General features: G+C 55.6%; 1 protein-coding gene across 1 annotated transcript in view; it reads left to right on the top strand.

Moving 5' to 3' along the window:
* Nucleotides 1-7,474, top strand: part of SNX29 (sorting nexin 29) — a 66,020-nt gene extending 58,546 nt beyond the window's left edge. Inside the window, exon 23 of the mRNA XM_078605278.1 lies at nucleotides 4,273-7,474. Coding sequence (XP_078461404.1) covers nucleotides 4,273-4,387 — 115 coding nt within the window. The 3' untranslated portion in view covers nucleotides 4,388-7,474. The remainder of the gene's footprint in view (nucleotides 1-4,272) is intronic.
* The last annotated feature ends 10,122 nt before the right edge of the window (nucleotides 7,475-17,596 follow it).

Below are 17,596 nucleotides of genomic sequence, written 5' to 3'. Positions count from 1 at the left end.
GAGCGGAGCTGCGACTGTCAATTTGCGCACTGTGAGAACCCCCCCATGGTGACAATGCGGGGAACGGCCGCGACGTAGCGCCGGCTCCAGGCCCACGGCACGCGCCGCTATGTAACGGCCATTCCGCCACTGCAATATCACGCCTGGTGGCTCTCTCTTATTTGTTTCAATTTTCATTGTATCTTATTTTAATAAATGGAAGCAGCAGGGAGGCCACCCAACCGTGGTTCTTAGATGTAAAAAACTCTGTGAAAGTGTTAAAATGTGTGCGTACACCGCTACACGGGCGGTCACCCTAACAGCTCGCATTACGCCCCTTGGTGTGCCCAGGCCACCGCGATTTAGCCAGTAGCACCACTCACAATCGCTTGAGCACCACGGGTGATGAGCAAATCTTGTTTTGGTGTCTGGAGATTTTAACACAGTTTAGTAAGCGCAAGCCCTGAGGCCCAGGATGTCAAACGACCAGTGACAAACAGTGCTATCAAATATTTGGTAAATTGAGAGTTAATGCATTTTTTTTATTGAGCAAGGTCATTATTTGTTATTAGACGATGATGGGAGGGAATTCCACAGCGGAGCAGTGCGAGGAAAGAAACAGAGTGAGAAGGGTTTTGACCTGCAGTGTGGTGAGTGGGTGGGTGGGTAGGTGAGTGGGTGAGTGTGTTGTTGCGTCTTGCAGTCTGGTGGTTGAACACCGTATGGGTGAGACAAAACAGTGAGTGTCTGGTAGACCCGAGCGATCGCCGTGGGTGGAGGAATCATTGAGTGAAGTTCACGACTGCCAGTGAAGTTGCCGGTAGCCACCGGTAATCGCCGGTAGTCGCCAGTAGTTGCGTAGGGAAGGTGTTCATGTGAAGAAAATGGCCCATTAGAGACCAATTTGTTCCACTGTAATGTGCCCACTGGCCACGCCAGCGGAGCGTGGAGTCTCAGCGCACGTCCCACAGTCACCGCATTTTATTATGTAAACCCCTCAGAGCGTACAGGCGGCATCGTGATTGGAGTGAGCCTTTGCCTTCATTTACCCGAACGGCCGGGCGCCCCCTCCCACCCCACTCAGCTGGGCGACTCGGGGTGTCAGTCAGTACAGGACGAATTCGGGATCGTTTCTGGCCGACTCTCCGAGCTGGGCCGCGTCGCCATGGGGAACCGTCCGCTCGTGTCCTCCGGCAGGGGGGGCGGCAAGCCGCGTGTGCTGCTGAGGTTACGTTTGGCTGCTTCCACGGGGCATGGGAGGTCACCCTCAATTTCTACCCGGGCAGCCCGCCACATTGGTGGAGGATCAGTATCTGAGATTGTTTGACGGAGGTGGCAAGCGAGGAGTGAGAATAGAAGGAGCTCGGGAGAGATGGTGAAGATGATTGAGAAATTGAGAGGAACAGTGAGTGGAACACAATGGGGGGGGGGGAGGGGCCCTCCTTCCTGTTCCTTTCCACATACCGCCAACTTGACCCCTCCCATCAGAGGGCCCAGGTGAGGCCTCTCGGGCCTTGGTGACCCTCCCACCCACACGTGTGCTTCACCTTGGCCCGACCAATGGTGAGAGCGAGATACAGCCTTGCTGCCATCAATATCGCACAGCTGCTGTTATACTTTTTTACTGCTGTTGCACTCTGTGTTGCTGTTGTATTGCTGCTGCTGTTGCTGTGCTGATGCTGTGTTGCTGCGTTGCTGCTGCTGTGTTGTTGCTATTGCTGCTGCTCTTGCCGTTGCAGCTGGTTCCGCGACCTACATCAGTGATGGGATAGTCCGGGCTCCCAGGAGCCCTGGAAACACTATCGGAAAACGCTCGTCCAGAATTAATTTTCTAAAATTGTCGGAGAGTGTTTGGTGCCGGCGGCTGTGGCCGAGGGAATTGGCTCCATGCGGTGAGCGGGAGATTTAACCCTTACGTTCGCGCCCAGGCGTCCGCGTCGTTTATTTAATAGAGAGGCCCCCGGGCAAACTCCACACTAATCGTTCACATCTAATGATTGAGCCTTGATGGCGCCACACCTGGGTTGGCCGGCGTCTCATGCCGGCCGAGGGGTCTGTGCTGGCGATGGGGTCCGTGTTGGTATCAAGGTCTATGCCAGGATCTGTGCTGGCGTCCTCCATCCCTCGGAAGGCAGAGGCAGCTATCCCCGTGCTCTCTCCTCGGTTGGGAGGCGGATGACGCTGCTGGGTTAACGGCCGGCTCCCTCTTCACATTTGACTTTCAGATTTGAATGGAAGCGACGCTGCTTCCCACGTTCGGAGCCTCCGCGGAGCCCCTCTCTCGTTCCCTTACGAGAGCGGAGAAAATAAGTCGCCGCTTAGCAATGCGCAGCCGCTGTATAGCGGATCGTGCGGCGCGATGCGCAGAAAGACTCTGTTACATTTTGCAATTCCGGTTATTGTCATGCATTCGGTTAACGCGCGGGCGACGCCGTTTGATCGAACGTGCCGATCGGGCAGGGAGGGGGGAGAGGGGGAGGTGTGGAGGATGAGGAGGAGGAAGAAACGTGGTCACACGGAGCTGAACTGCGAGGCCAACGCACAATAGAACCCTCGCATCAATACCGAATCCAATACAACCCCCGGTGAAATGTTAATGTATTCTCCGCTAATTGACGTTATCGGAGAGGACCGACGCTGATCCTGCCGGTGCACGCGTGACATTCGTGTGGCCTCCATTCCAAGGACACGGCTGCCACTTTCTCTAAATGAAGCGTTCCTTTCCTCCGCAAACTGAATTACGAAGATGTTCGTTCGTCGCGTGTCCATCGCACCGACTTAACATGTGACCGATGACGACCGTTTGTGGGGGGCACGAACCCCCTCCCCACGGCTAGTAACGCAACTTAAATCCACGTGAGCTGTGCACGGCTCCTCCTGAGCGAGGCGGCGTTGTCTGCTCGCCACGGCGGACACAGCTCATCTCCTGGGCCCAGCCGAGACGGCCCCAACCTCGCTGGCGCTTTCGCTCTGCTGTGGCCGACACCATCGCCCGTGGTTCTCATGACCCTGAGTGAAGAGTCTAAGCTGCTCACTAGCTCATCTTACAGCTCTGTACGACTTGTCTCTCGTGGCAGCTACTTGCAGCCTCATCGTCTTAGCAGCTGTTGATACTGCTCGCAGTCGTGCGTTCAAATACTGGCAGCAGACATGCCAGACTACTGGCAGCGGATATGTGATTTGAGTACTAGCGGCAGGTATAAGGGACGAGTCTGCTGGCAGCAGGTATATGCTGGCAGCAGGTACATGCTGGCAGCAGGTACATGCTGGCAGCAGGTACATGCTGGCAGCAGGTACATGCTGGCAGCAGGTACATGCTGGCAGCAGGTACATGCTGGCAGCAGGTACATGCTGGCAGCAGGTACATGCTGGCAGCAGGTACATGCTGGCAGAGCAGATGCCTTGTGACTGCAGTCCGCTCGGGACGGCCGCAATGCTTCCGCAGCATTGGTTCAACGGCGCCGCGTCGATCTCTTCCGGACGTCATGTGGACTCCGCCACGCAGGGTACGCTCACTCCGCCGCTGGGCAGCAGAGCGCACCAGCGCGGTCGACCCGACCGCAGAACCGTCCGCACCACGGTCAGCGTCGGCCGATTCGCGGACGACGTCACCCGACAAGCGGAGGGTCGGTGTTTCCCCCGTTCAACGTGACGCCGGGCCCCCGCTCGGCGTCCCGGTCCCGCTCAGCTGACCGTTAGCGAAGGCGGGGCTCGGTGTAATGCGCCGCATCGTTCCGCCTGCCACCGTCGTACCATAGTGACGTGGGCTGTGAAATTGACACAGGCCGGTGGTGGTGGTGGCGGCGGCGCACGGTTGGTGGGGAGGGGCGGTGGCGGCGGCGCACGGTTGGTGGGGAGTGGCGGTGGTGGTGGTGTACGTAATCACACGGGCGCCTTGGTAAGGCAGCCCGACGATGATGTTGTTGCGAGCGGCGTCGAGGTGAGCACTGCTCATGGAGCCCGGACGCAGGAAGCTCAGCTGTGTAATCTGAGTGTCTGATTTTCCTCTGAGGCTGCTCGATTTAACGTTTAACGCATTAATTTCGCATAATTTCGCATAATTTCCTCTCTTGCTGCCTGTGAGAATAATAGCTTCATTGTTTCGAAATGTTCTTATTGCTCACTTAACCCCAGCGGTTTAATTTTTACTCCATGTGACAAACAAACCCTGCGACACGGCGGTGCGAGCCAGGGGAGCGGCCACAACGCCGCGCGGAGCAGAGCCACGTGCAGGACACTGCTCTCGTCATCATCGTCGTTGATGTCGTCGTTGCTGTTGTTGTTTGTGCCCAGGGACGCGGAGCCGAGCGAGAAACGGACAGGGCGCTCTCGCCTCCGGGGCCCGGCCCAGCCCAGTCGGCAGCACAACACCCAGCGCAACCCAGAGCCCCAAAGCGGCGACCTCTGACCCCCTGCCTGCACCCTGCATGGCGGGGGTAGGGGGGGATGGTGTGGGACGAGGGCAAGGCCACCGTGCATGGTCAGAGAGGAGTGTAGCTGGAGGAGGAGCCCTGCTTGCGAACTCTCTGAAACTATTCACGCAGACCCCACCGGCACCGTCCCCGCGTTCACCATGAGGCCCGGGGCACCGCCGGCACCTACCGAGATTCGCTGTGTGCCGGGGGTCCCGTCGGCAAAGTGGTGTACCGGCGGACGAGGCGCGGGGACGCGCTGCCCCCCTCCCCCTCGCACCGGCAATGCCGCGGAGGACCCGACGGGAGGGCAGTCGCTCTCTCACGAGCGTGGGCGTTTGTAGAAGCGCGCGCGTGAGGTAGCGGGACGGCGTCGTGTCCGCGTGCCTCGTGCTCGCGCCGTCCCACACCGCGTGGCCTGGTGGCGTGGGTCACCGGGGTTCGCGACCTCCGAGCCAGGCCAACGGAGACTTCGACCGGAGCGCGACATTTTAAATCAAAGGGGCCGGCGACCGCGCGGCGACCGTCGCTGTTCCTGCTGTGTGTTTCTAATTGAGTAATTTTCAGGTATTTTTTTGCAGAATTGGAATGATTTGACGAATACTTTACATTGTGTGTGTTTAGCTGTGGAAGGAGGAAACCAGATAACCCAGAGGGAACCCACGCAAAATCGGGAGAGAACATACGAACTCCAATCAGATTGGTGCTCAAGTCGGGAATGGAACCCAGGCCCTTATACCTGCGAGGCACGAGCGCTAACACTGGGCTGCCACCCTGCCGCTCACAAACTTCCACGATATATATTTACCGGGGCGTTCCCCGACTCCTCAGCTGTTGGGCGCCACTGCCACCTCGGCATGGGTCGCGCGGTCCGGCGCCTGCACCCAACCTCTGCGGTGGCATCGGCAGCAGTAGCAGATTGTAACGTTTAGCGGCCAATTAAAACCTAATTTCCTTAAGCTCCCCAGAGGGGTTGTTCCCAGACTAATGCTGCCGCTGCCTTCGTGTTTCCATCGGTGCTGAATTATGAAATGTCTTATCCCCCACCGCACACGGGTTGGTTATCTTGCTGTCGGCTGGCCGTCGGTATTTTTCATTCGCTGTGCAGCACGGCACGGCTGGCTGGAGAGCTGGCGAGGGTGGCACGGCACAGACCGACAGCGCAGCAGGGAGCTGGGATGGCTGTGGGATAGAGTAGCGGCAGCGATGGCCGCATCTCGATGGCTCGATAGATTTGTTGTTGACTTTTTTAAATTATAAGACAAAGTAATACATGATTTATCTCGATTTCAATGGAATCTTAACTCACAGTAACGTGTCCTTTGCCTTGCGCATGCGGGAATTTATAATCACGATTTATTAAGATTATACGCTGTTTACATAATTAACGATAGTGGATCGAACAAAACTGTAAAAACAAGAATCGAGAATGGAATTGTGGGAATTCATCGAATTGCTTGTTTGGGGGGCGGGGATCCGTTTGAGACCTCCCGGTGATGTTTTGTCTGAAGTTTGTCCGTCTCAGTTGCGAGCGGCATTCTCCGTGGCAGCCCGGCCCTCGGACGTTTTCGAGCGTCTTTGTTGAAGCACTTAACCCCGCGAGCACCGAGCGGGCTGGAGCTGCGGTGCTCGGTGGCTCCTGGGTGCGGCGTCCGTCTGACCCCCCCCCCCCCCGCTCGCTTGGCTGCCTTTGGCCGCGCGGTAATTGTTGAGAATGGACAGAGCGCGTGAGATGTCACTGTTCACGAGACGGGCTGAGTGAGCCAGCAAGGCTGGAGTGAGTGCACCTCTCGGCATGAGCTCGTGCGAGTCACGTGCAGGCGGTGTGCTTGTCCGCTATGGGAGTGTATGTGATGTGCGTGGTGTGTGTGTGTGTCGGCACGTGTTTCTGTAACTGCATGCAGACAAATCAAACCCGTTCAGGACTGTTTCATTCCTCGACACGTTGCCCAGCAGCAAAACCTCACGGCTGCCCTTGGTTTACTTTATTTTTAGTTGGTACCAAAGTCTCCGGTTTTCTCCCATGGCTGCTGAACCGCAGAATTCATCCTCTCTGCTCTCCGTGCTCGAGACAGGGCTGTTGTGTCTCTGTGCTGTGTGCGATTTCCGGATACGAGGCTTGAGCAAATTATCCCGCGTGGGCTCCAGCAAGGTGGAGGGGAAACTGGGAAAGTGGCCATGGGAGGAAATTGAGGCCCCGACCTTTGCAGTGCCGCACGGGCCAGTGGCACGTGGCGGACAGTCGCTCGCGTTTGCTCTCGTGTTCAAGCAGATGAACTGGATGAGCGAATACTCGTTTTCGAAATATCCGTGCGTTCTCTGGATTATATGAGTGAAGTTGACCTAGTCATCTGTGATGCCCTCCTCTAGGTCACCTGGGCCTGAAATGAGCAGCTGATGTTGCAAGTGCTGCTGGGGTAGACCTGGGCGTTTTGGCCGTTGGCACCGTCGCCAAGTCACGATACTCGCCAAGGGAGCTGGAGCTTTTGCAGATCTCTGAGCAGCGTCCGTCACGATGCTTAATTAACGCTGCTCGCCCGATGTCAGCCGAGGCAGCAGAACTGATTGAAGGCGACACGCCGCGGCTGGGGTGTCGCCTTGCTTCGCGATCGCGGGAAATAATTTAGTCCCACAACTCTGGTCGAGGGCGGCGGGCGACTTGCTTTATCAAACACTGCAGATTATATCAACTCCGTTTATGATTTTGTTTCACAATGGAAAGTGCACTTTTTTTACAGCTCAGTATTTGGGTTTATCCGTGCACGTGGTGACGACGACGAGGTGCATCACGTCTTGACGGGGCACACTGAGCGCCAACTTTGTGCCATGGACCAAGTGTCTTTGTGCGTCGCCAACGTGGGTGGCATTCGCCTGGCCTCCTGCTGGGCAGTCCGTGCCGGCTGTGCCACGGACGTGGCTCTTCGTGGTGGTGGTGGTAGCTGGCACGAAGGCTTGCTCACTCACAGCGCAGGCTGTGGTGATTGGGCCCGACAATGATCTGGCGCGGTGTACAGAGGATTCAATATGTACGCAGTCTTACGTGTTCACATTAATAATGACAATAAAATTGTTTAATAAAAGGAGATGCAGTTGGTGCCGTTTGTCACATTTGTCTGGCCCCTCGTGAGCGGCAAGCGCATGTTAAGCGGCAGCAGGGTGGTGGTGGCGCAGAGGCAACACTCACAGTGAGATGTAACGGGGGTCTGGGTACAGGTGCAGTTCCCGACTCGGGCGCCTTTCTGCGAGGACTTTTAAGTTCGTATGTTATCCACTTGTTTTACAGACCGAGTGTGTGTGAGGAGGAGGTTCGTGAAGGGCGCTACTTGGCAGTTGGAGGCATTCGCCCTCCAACAATAATGGATGGAGGCCAGAGGAGCGACGCTCGGAACGACGAGCGGAGTGCCGGGCAGCTCAAATGCAGCAAGTTGGCACAGTCGGAGGCACAGCTGGTGCATCTGCTCGTCATCTGAGTCAGCCGACCTATGGCACCTGGGTCTGCCCCATGACCTTTCAGCGAGCCTTTTGAGACAATGCAGCCTCAATGTGCACCTGCCCTGGCACAGGCGCCGTGGTCAAGTCGCCGCCACTTAGTGGTGAATGGCGGCTCTTAGTGCACCTAGTCTGGCACAATCTCCATGGTGACGTCACTGCCAGAGGCGAACGGCGGTTGTGTGTGAAAGTGGCAAACTACCGAACCTCGAGCGTGCTACGAAGAGATGGGGCCTTCCCATCAGCCCCACAAAACCAAAGCATCTGTGTGGGTAAACGTCTCTAAAAACGTGCTTGTGCACCTGGTGTAGCAGTGACTTCCTCGCTAAAGTGAGCGTGTTTCTATTTTCTACGTCTCTTCGGGGTGGGAGACGCGGACTCGTTGGGCACGTGTGAAGGTACCCGACACTCCCCCATGCGCGAACTCGCCGCATCGCAGTGAGGAGTTTTTGTTTCCAGGAGGCGTGGCGCCACCTTCCTCTCGGCGAGTGTGGCCCCAGTGGCTCCACGAGAAGTGGCCCAGCTCCCTCTCTGCTGGCCTGCAGAGGATGACCGGTGCGGCTGCAGTGGTGGCCTACATCAGAGGACCGCACGTCCTGATCTCAGCATCATCATCTCAACCACACGCCCTGATTTTTGTTGTCCGTTCCCTGCATCTTCGATGAGCACGGGCGGCTCATCGAAGATGCAGGGAAGTTCAACATACAAACTAAAATGGTCCTCAACATCAAATCTAGATTCATTGCAACCATAAACCATAATCAGATCCCAAACCCTTTTTCCAGAATCCTCACTGCAACCACTGTCCCTGTGGAATGTTCTGTGTAGCTGTGATGACTCAAACTCCGATCTCCCTTGAGAGAGCCTCCCTCTCTCCATCGGCTTTTACCTGTTCCTGAAGGGTTATCTGCGTATCCCACGACAGACCTGAATGAATCATGTCCTGTATCGCAACCCCAACAATCACTCCCACCCCAAACCCCCCTCACCCAGGCATCATTACAACTTTCATCTCTGGCCTCAACCCGAGTCCACGCGTTACACCGTAATCTCTAACCCTCATCGTTTTTCTTAACCAGTGGGTGGCCATAAGCCCAAGCACTTAACCCGTCTTACCCCTGAACCCCTAACGCCGACCTGTAACCCTAACCCGCGATGAGAAGACCCCAAGACAAACACGCGCAGCGCTCCTGGTGTTCACGTGCCATTAAGTGGCCAGGCTGGGGCTTTGCGAGCGTGACATTCGTGTAATTGGTGGTTTGGAGTGGCACCTGTTTCACCGCGTGCGTGCGTGCGTGCGGAGGTCTCTAAATGGCCACAGTAATGACTCTTAACAGTTAAACACGCGCAGCCCCGAGGGGAGGCCCTTGCAACTCAACACAGCGGCTCATCCGTTGCCTGCGGAGCTGCACATTTTATTAGGGGACGCGATGTTGATTTGATTTGAAGCCAGGGGATCTCGGTTATTTCATTTTTATTGTATTTCTGGCCGTGTCCCCTAGAGGTTGCCCACTGCCTCCTTCCTTGCACTGGATTCTGGGGGATCGTCTTTTTTTTAAACCAGAGCAGAAGAAATCCGTGGAAGTTTCATCCACTTTGCACGCGATGTCATGAATTCAGATGAATTATTCTGAATTGAAGAAGAGACAAAAGTGGCATTTGAACATTTTGCGTCAAAATTACTTCGGCTCTTTTTGGCTCCGTTTTTTCAATTCCATGACAAAGAACGCGTAATAGGATGGGTTTAGTGAGTGGATCATTCCGCCCCTGACAGCAGTTATTTAAACAGCTCCTGAGCATGGAACCAAAGCCCAAAACGTGAAACGGCCAGCCATAAACAACACTACTAAATAGTGTAACGCATTTCTTGAATTGAGCAAGGTCAAGTGAGCTTGGTGAAAACAAGATGTGTGTGTGTGTGTGTGCGTGCACGTATTTGTGTACGTATGTTTCCTCATGTGTGCGTGTGCTAGTGTGCGTGGGGAGTGGTAGTGTTGTGGCTAGTACGCTGCGCTACGAACCCGACGAACCGAGTTCGATTTACGCTCACGGCCAATAGTGGAAATTATGTGAACCGGTCCTGGGCTTCCTTTAGGTCGACTCAGAGGAGTATTTGTGTGGTGTGTAAAACATCGCCACGAGAAAGACAAAGGCGTGGTGCTGGCCACCCATTCCGTCGTGTGCTGTACCGGCCTTCATATGTGCTCACGAACAGCACTTGCCCCAACAGTTTGGTAAGGCTATACTGGGGATCTTTGTATGTGTGTGAATAAGAGTGTGCGCGTCTGGTAGCTGATGTGTTGTGGGTATTCAGGTGCAGGTGTGGCTGTGTTCCGTCCAGGTGTTGTGTAACGAGGTGCGTCGTGCGTGTGTGGGTGCTGCAAGTCGCTGAGGAGGCTTTCTCTGGGTGGCTGGTGGAGGGAAGGGGAGGGGGTGTGACCTTGGCCTGCGCTCGCGCGCCACGCCACGGGCTGCATTGTTCCACAGACACACGAGGCATTAATCAGCGCCTCGACCGCCGTGCCCCCCCCCCCCGCATGCCTCGTCCCTGGACCTTGCCCCCCCCCACCACCACTCGAGTCGAACCTCGGAGTGAGCAATCTCGGAGGAGCATCACCACCAGCTTGTTGGGGAGGGGGTAGGGGCGGGGCTCCGTGGTACCCAGCACTGAAGGAGGAGGCGGTTCCCATGGCGACTGCGCACAGTTGCTATGCCGCGAGTGGCGGAGTGATTAGGGGCGGCGATTGTATTGGACGGGAACTGGTTCGGGGTAGACGTGGCGATAGAGCCTGGGGACGGGACCGAGTGGTGTGTGTGTGAACACCTGCAGCAGTGTGCTTGTGTACGTCCATACAGCGATGTGCGCGTGTGTGGGGAGCGGTGGTGCAGTGGTTAGCGCGCTGGGAACCTGGCGACCCGAGGTCGATTCTGAACCGGGCCTGAACCCCCACCAGGTCAACTCGGGCTCAAATGAGAACCTGGTGCGGCGTGTAAACATCGCCACTCGGGAGACAAAGACGGCACACAGGGCGTGGTGTGCCGTGCCGGCCTCCATGGGTGCTCGCTATCAGCACAATACAGAGATCTTTGTCTCATGGCGATCAGAGCCTGGGTTGCTTTATCGCTGTCCCGCGGTTTGCTTCAGAATAATAACAATGTTGTCGACTTATAAACGCTGCACCGCCGCCGCACAGCGTTCGCTCGTCACTCTGAAAGAGAGGACGACTCAGAGGCTCAATGAGGAGGATGAGGAACCACAGATACGAGCAGCAGCCAAGCTCTGTGGTCCTCTATATATGAAGCTGTCAACAGCCAAGTAATGGATGTTTAGATGTGGAAGAAAACCAGAGCACCCGGAGAAAATCCCCTCGTGCGAGTGGGCGTCATTCTACCCTGTACAGATGGAACGAGTGGAGTCCACACTTTGCCGTGCCGCATTCTCCTGGCAGAGCCAGGCTCTGGTACCTCAACGCCCACAGGGAAGGGAGTTTCGTGACATTCGTGTGGTGATCCACCAACCCTCGCTGATGTTTCCTCCACAGTGCTGGCCGACAGGCCGCATGTGGAGGAACCACCGCCTGGCTAAGATGTTTTCATTCGGTCGCTGCTGCTGCTGTTGCTTGGCCTCGTGGTTAACGCTGCTCGGAGCCACGCGGGATCTCGTGTTTCAAGTTTAATTTGCGTAACAAGGTGGGAGCTCGAGAGACAAGGGGAGAGTCTCATTTGCAAGAGTGACCTGAGGGTCACCAACACGACAAAATAAATAACGTGAAAGTGCAGCAACGACGCGATTACAAATCCGAGCAGAGACACCCAAGTAAAAATACATGGGTATTGATCTTGTAGTGTGTGTGTGTAATAGGCGCATCTGGTGTGATCGCTCCATTTCCTCGTGGATGACCTCTCGAATGCCGCGTTTCATTCCCTGGGTGCCGCCCCGTTATTATTCTCGACCATCGCCCTTCCGAGCCATGGCGCTTCCTGCAGGCCCAACCCACACTTCTCGACGCTTTATTTATTTATTTGCGCACTGAACATGACGGACGTCCTCTAATCTCCTCGTTCTGTCTCTCGTTGTGATTCCAAGCGTCCGCCTCTCCTCTCTCCGTGCTTCTTTACAGTTTTTGCTCCACGTGTTCTGCGAATGACCGCGTGCTTCTGACCCATATCGCATAGCGGGCGGTCGTGGTAACCACGCTGATTGCCGCATCTCCCTTCGGGCCTCGGCGCTCGGTACTGTTCAAGACCGGCTCGAGTCTTCCAGGAGCGCTGCCACGCGCCCCGGGCCGCCTCTCGATCCCACAGCTTCCATTGCGGTGCGGCAAGAGGCGGTCCAGAAAAGTAAAACCTTTAAAAAGACAGGGCCCCTACATTTGTAAGAAAAGCATGTACACATTCACCTTTTGGTGTTTAGTTTGTTGTCCTCCCCACGCACCTCCGATGAGCACTGTCGGCGACGTACGGTGCGAAACTAGTTCAGCGCACATGTACACATGTACACAAGCATCAATACAGTGCAGATGTTTAGGGTCTCAAGATGAAGGGGGGCAGGGGCGCGATTGCCCCCTCCGCCTGTGATCCGACACTGCCGCCCCCCTTCAACAGCTGTCCGAGCCACACACAAGCTCGGAAGCTCGGCTGTTGTGCAGCAGTGTCCCTCCGTGCGCGCGCGTTACGGTGCCCGTGCAGCAGGCTGTGTGTGCGTTACGGTGCCCCTCGTCCTCCCCCCCAATTCAGCATCATGGACCCCGCTCGGCAGGCGCCGCCCCCACCTCCGCTCCACTCGCGGAGAGCGCCGCACGCAGCAGCCGCGCGTCCATTCATCCCGCGCGCGCCGCAAACTCGGCTCCATCTCCACGGGGAGCGCCTCGGCTCCATCTCCACGGGGAGCGCCTCGGCTCCATCTCCACGTAGATGGTGCCGTCTTTACGCGTGGGTTCGAGCAAAGGGTCGAGCGAGCATGGCAAATAGCACGGGGTCGACCTTGGTCCCAATTGCTTCTGTGGACGGAATCGCTGTTCCCTCGATTCTTGTTCCATACATCCTTCTATGGACGAGCACACGCCCAGGATAACCGGATTTTGCCATGACACACCTTTATTCACATCATCATAATTTATCTTCTCCGTATCTCACGAGGTCACTCCTCCACAGAACCGTAGTTTATTTTTTCGATATCTCACCAGTTCATTCCTGCGCTTTGCAGCTCTGCGTCGCGCTCCAAACTCAGCTCCATCTCCACGAGATTCGTCCCGTCTCCCCGCGCCTCGAGTGGCCACGGGGAGCCGCTCGCTCTGCGCGCGCTGCCTCCGCGCTGCTGCTGCTGCTGCGCTCCTCGAGTTCACGCGCCGGAGGAGGAGGAGGGGGGGGGGCACCCGCGTCTCGGCTGCCCGCGCCGCTCAGGGCCGCGAGGTAAGGAGCGCGGCGTCGCACTCATCACAGCGGGACGATCCGGGGGGGACCCCAGCAACTTGGGACCCTGCGACGGGGACCCGAGCAGGGTTCGGGCGGAGGAACTGGGATTTCGCGCGTTCGTTCGTTAGGAGGAAGACGACGAGGAGGAGGAGGACGAGGAGGGGACCGTGACGACAACCGAGACAAGGGAGGGGGTCACTGAGGGTCAGCGTTTTCAGGACCAGGGTCTCTCCCCACCCCGCCCCCCCACTCGAGGGGGGGTGGGGGTGATCGAGGGTGGGGGAGAGGAGTTCGTGGCGCCATGCGAGGGTCGCGCTGGCTCCTCGTCCGCCTCGTCCCGCTGCTTTTGGGGGTCGCGGCGGCGAGGGGGCCCAGCGCGTGGGAACCCAACGGGGGCGCCGCTTCGGCCACGAGGCCCCCCGGGGCCACGGCGGAGCCGTCGCCGCCGCGTAAGCAGACGCCGGAGCAGTGCCGCGGCTACTACGACGTGATGGGCCAGTTCGACCCCCCGTTCGTGTGCCACATGCCCCCCTACTTCATCTGCTGCGGCTCGTGCGGGTTCCGCTACTGCTGCAAGGAGCCGAGCGCGCGCCTCAACCAGACGCAGTGCGTCAAGAACGAGACCCCGCGCCTCGCCAACGACTCCACGGGGCCCCCAGACGTCGTGGGGCCCTTCGGCCCGACGCGCGACAAGACGCACATGGTGGTGTACTCGGTGTGCGGCATCGTCGCCTTCATGCTGCTGGCGGGCATCTTCACCGATGTCGGCCTCTACAAGCCCGCGGGGGGGCTGCTGCCCGCACAGCCCCCTGGGGAGCCGGGCGGACACTGCAGGTAGGAGACGGGACCACACGGGAGGGGGCCCGGGGGGGCGCTTGGGTGTCTGCGTGGAGGGCTCGGGGCTTCTATGTGTGGGGATTGGGGTTCAAACCAGATTCGAAGCTTTCGTGACTGCAGGAATTACTCTTTGGTTCTTTAGGTAAAGTGACGTAGAAAATAAAATAATATCATAGAATACGACGTTTCGATTGCAACACAGGTGGGGTGCTGGCTGTTGTGTTGGCTGGCTCTCTGTGTTGTTGCATTCCGCTTCTAAGTTTATGTTTGTTTTTTCTCGTTAATTCTTACCTGATGATAGTTGCTTGTGTTGCAATCGAAACGTCGTATTCTATGATATTATTTTATTTTCTACGTCACTTTACCGAAAGAACCAAAGAGCAGTGAGTAGGGGTTATTTATGGCTTTGGAGGACCCGAGGTGGCTCAATTTTGAAATGACCCCGAGTGGCCTCGTGTTTGTGGTTATTGTTGTTGTTTCCTTGGTATGGTAGTTGCGCTTATTATTGTGTATATTGTTGTGATTATGGAGGTTGCGGTTGTCATTGTGGAGATTGCAGTTGTTGTGGTTATTGTGGTTGTTGTTATTCTGTGGTTGAGGATGATGATGATGAATGAAGGCTCCGTGTTCATCTTCGAGACTCCGATGCCAGGAGTAGCATGTTACACTCACTCTCTTCACACGTGCGCGCACACACACACGTGTACACACACACGTGTACACACACACACACACGTGTACACACACACATGTGTACACACACACATACGTGTACACACACACACGTGTACACACAAAGACAACAATCTCCCTTGTAGTGCTTTTAGCCAGCGCCTATGAAGTCTGGCACGGAACACGAGGGGGTGGGTGGCCAGCACCACGCCCGACCGCCTTTGTCTCCACACTAACGATGTTTACACACCGGAGCAGGTCCTCATTTGAGGTCGAGTCGACCTAAGGGACACCCAGGACCAGTTCAGATAACACGATGTAATTTTTTGTTGCTGGGTAGTAAGTGTTATTTCGTAATTGCTTATGCCTAAACAGTATAGAAAATGGCTATTATTCCCCACAAACTTTGCTTTTGTGACCAGGACAGTGATATTTTGCAATGTACCTAATTTACACGCTTTTATTTAACTCACTCGGTCTGTGTTGTTATCGTATCCTCAAATCTTGTAACTCAAATTTAACCCACTTCCCAATGTGGTATCGACTGCAAACTTCGTATACTTACAGTATGTCTTACGGAGGACAATACTATATTCTATCATAAAAATATATTTTTAAACAATCTTTTTACACGCTTTCTATTCACTCACTGTTGTTGTCGTATCATCAAATCTTGTAACTAAATTTTAACCCACTTCCCAATGTGCTATCGACTGCAAACTTGGTATAAATTTCAATTTAAAGCTTTCGTGACTGCAGGGATTCATCTTCTTGGTTCTTTCGGTAAAGTCACGTAGAAGGGAAATAATAAAAATAAAACAATAACATTCTCACGACGTTTCGGCCACAACACAAGCAGCCGTCCTCATGGTGAAGACAGAGCTGTCTGAAAGACAGCGCTCCAATGAACACTGCTAAGCTTGGCAGCGTATTTTAAGCTGGGTGGGAGAAGAGCGCCTTGACAAAGGAGTTTACATAACAGAAGAATGTACCATTGAATAAGCTGCGTTAATGTGAGAAAAAAAGCAGGATGTTTAAGTCGTAGTACCCCAGTAATTACCCTGTAATCGGGTAATTTGTATGGGGTAAGGGTAAAAGGTAGGGTAAAAAGTAGGCTCGTTGCTTTTTATCTTTTACCTTACCTGCTAAAGGGTAAAAGGTAAGGGTAGAGTTATTGTATTGTGGTAAGGTAAAAGGTAGGGTAAAGGTAGGCTCGTTGTTTTTACCTTTTAACTTTTACCTTACCTTGCCGAGGCCTAGTCGGCAACCAAAATAACAAGAAAATAAGCTCCGTTAAAAAACTTCGTTTAACTCACGACCGAGAAGAACGTCAATGGCGCCTGAGACACGCGGCGCCTGCTTTTTGTGCGAGCCGATTCCACAGTGTAGGGACCGCTGGCGTTTTTGACCTACACACAAATACATTTATAAATAATAAGGTGTCCATACAAAATGTAAATTGCTTTAAAGCAGCGACTTAATTGATTAATTGATGCCGATTTTGATACAGGATGCATTGTCACCGGATCTGAGCACGTGGGCAAAATGTGGAATTGATTGGACAACGGGAAGTGGACTAAATGTTGATTACAAGATTTGACCAGACAAACAGAGGAATCGAGTTAAGTAAAACCGTTGCATAAAAACAATCCATTCGGTAAGAACTCAATATTTCAAGAGCCCCAGTGAATATGAATAACGTCACGAAGCAGTCTTTAAAGAGCTGCATGTGGCTCTGGAGCTGCAGGTTGCCGAGCTCTGATCTGGCCAAACAGCAGCTGCTTGGGCATGCGGTGGCTGGGCTGGCGTGCTCCATTACCCAGCCAACGCAGCCTCGCCTGCCTGAGAAACTCACAGACGGGAATGTGTCCAGAGCTTTCGAGAATACTTGCGCTCCTCATATAATCCAGGCTGGTTAAACTCCGGATGGATCGTAGGCAGGCCAGCCTGAAGTATGTTCCTTTAAAGGGCACCACGTTTCGCATGCATAGAGAAGGGAGGGCATAAATGTGCGGACAGGCCAGGCAGCTTCTTTGGCCCAGCGTGTCTGTGTGCGTGCACTGCAGTGCATGCGGACAGCAATCAGCGCGCGCCTATGTTGTAATGCTACCTGGGGAATTGTCCCAATGTCTCAGCCCGTCCCCGTGTAAGGCGCCGGGGCTGCAGGGTGAGTGAGATGTGATGGGGTGAGGGTGAGGCAGGTGAATGTGATGGGGTGAGCGAGGGTGATGTGACGAGGTGAATGTTGAGTGACGGGGGGGGGGGGTGATCGTCCCCATTGCACTCCCCGATCCGCGCCTCGTCCGCAGCTGGAGGAAAAGAGTCAGCCTGCCCCCCCCCTCGCCTGCCCCCCCTTTCTCCTGCCCCCTCTCTCTCCTGCCCCCCCTCTCTCCTGCCCCCCCTTTCTCCTGCCCCCTCTCTCTCCTGCCCCCCCCCTCTCTCTCTCCTGCCCCCTCCCTCTCTCCCCTCTCTCTCACCCCTGCTCCCCACTATTTCCCCTGCCCCCTCGCCCAGGCTGCTGGACGTGTCTGCACGCCAAGAGAGTGGACTGGCGCTGCCCACGGACAGCGGCTCCACCCCGGGGTTCCCCTCCATGCTGCCCACCCGGGCCTCCTCCATGGAGGCCGGGTTCATGCACGGAGCGAGGCCCAGCCTGGGTACACTCACCACGCTCACTCACCATACTCACCACGTACGCCACGCACCATGCTCACCACGCCACGGACACTCACCATGCACACATTCACCATGCACGTGACTAATTCCCCATGACTGATTTGCAACGTACCTCG

The sequence above is a fragment of the Lampetra planeri genome, chromosome 23, assembly GCF_965212315.1.
Source record: "Lampetra planeri chromosome 23, kcLamPlan1.2.h2, whole genome shotgun sequence".
NCBI classification, from domain to species: domain Eukaryota; kingdom Metazoa; phylum Chordata; class Hyperoartia; order Petromyzontiformes; family Petromyzontidae; genus Lampetra; species Lampetra planeri.
The sequence above is the reverse complement of the archived record's forward strand: the minus strand, read 5'-3'. Positions and strand labels throughout refer to the sequence as shown.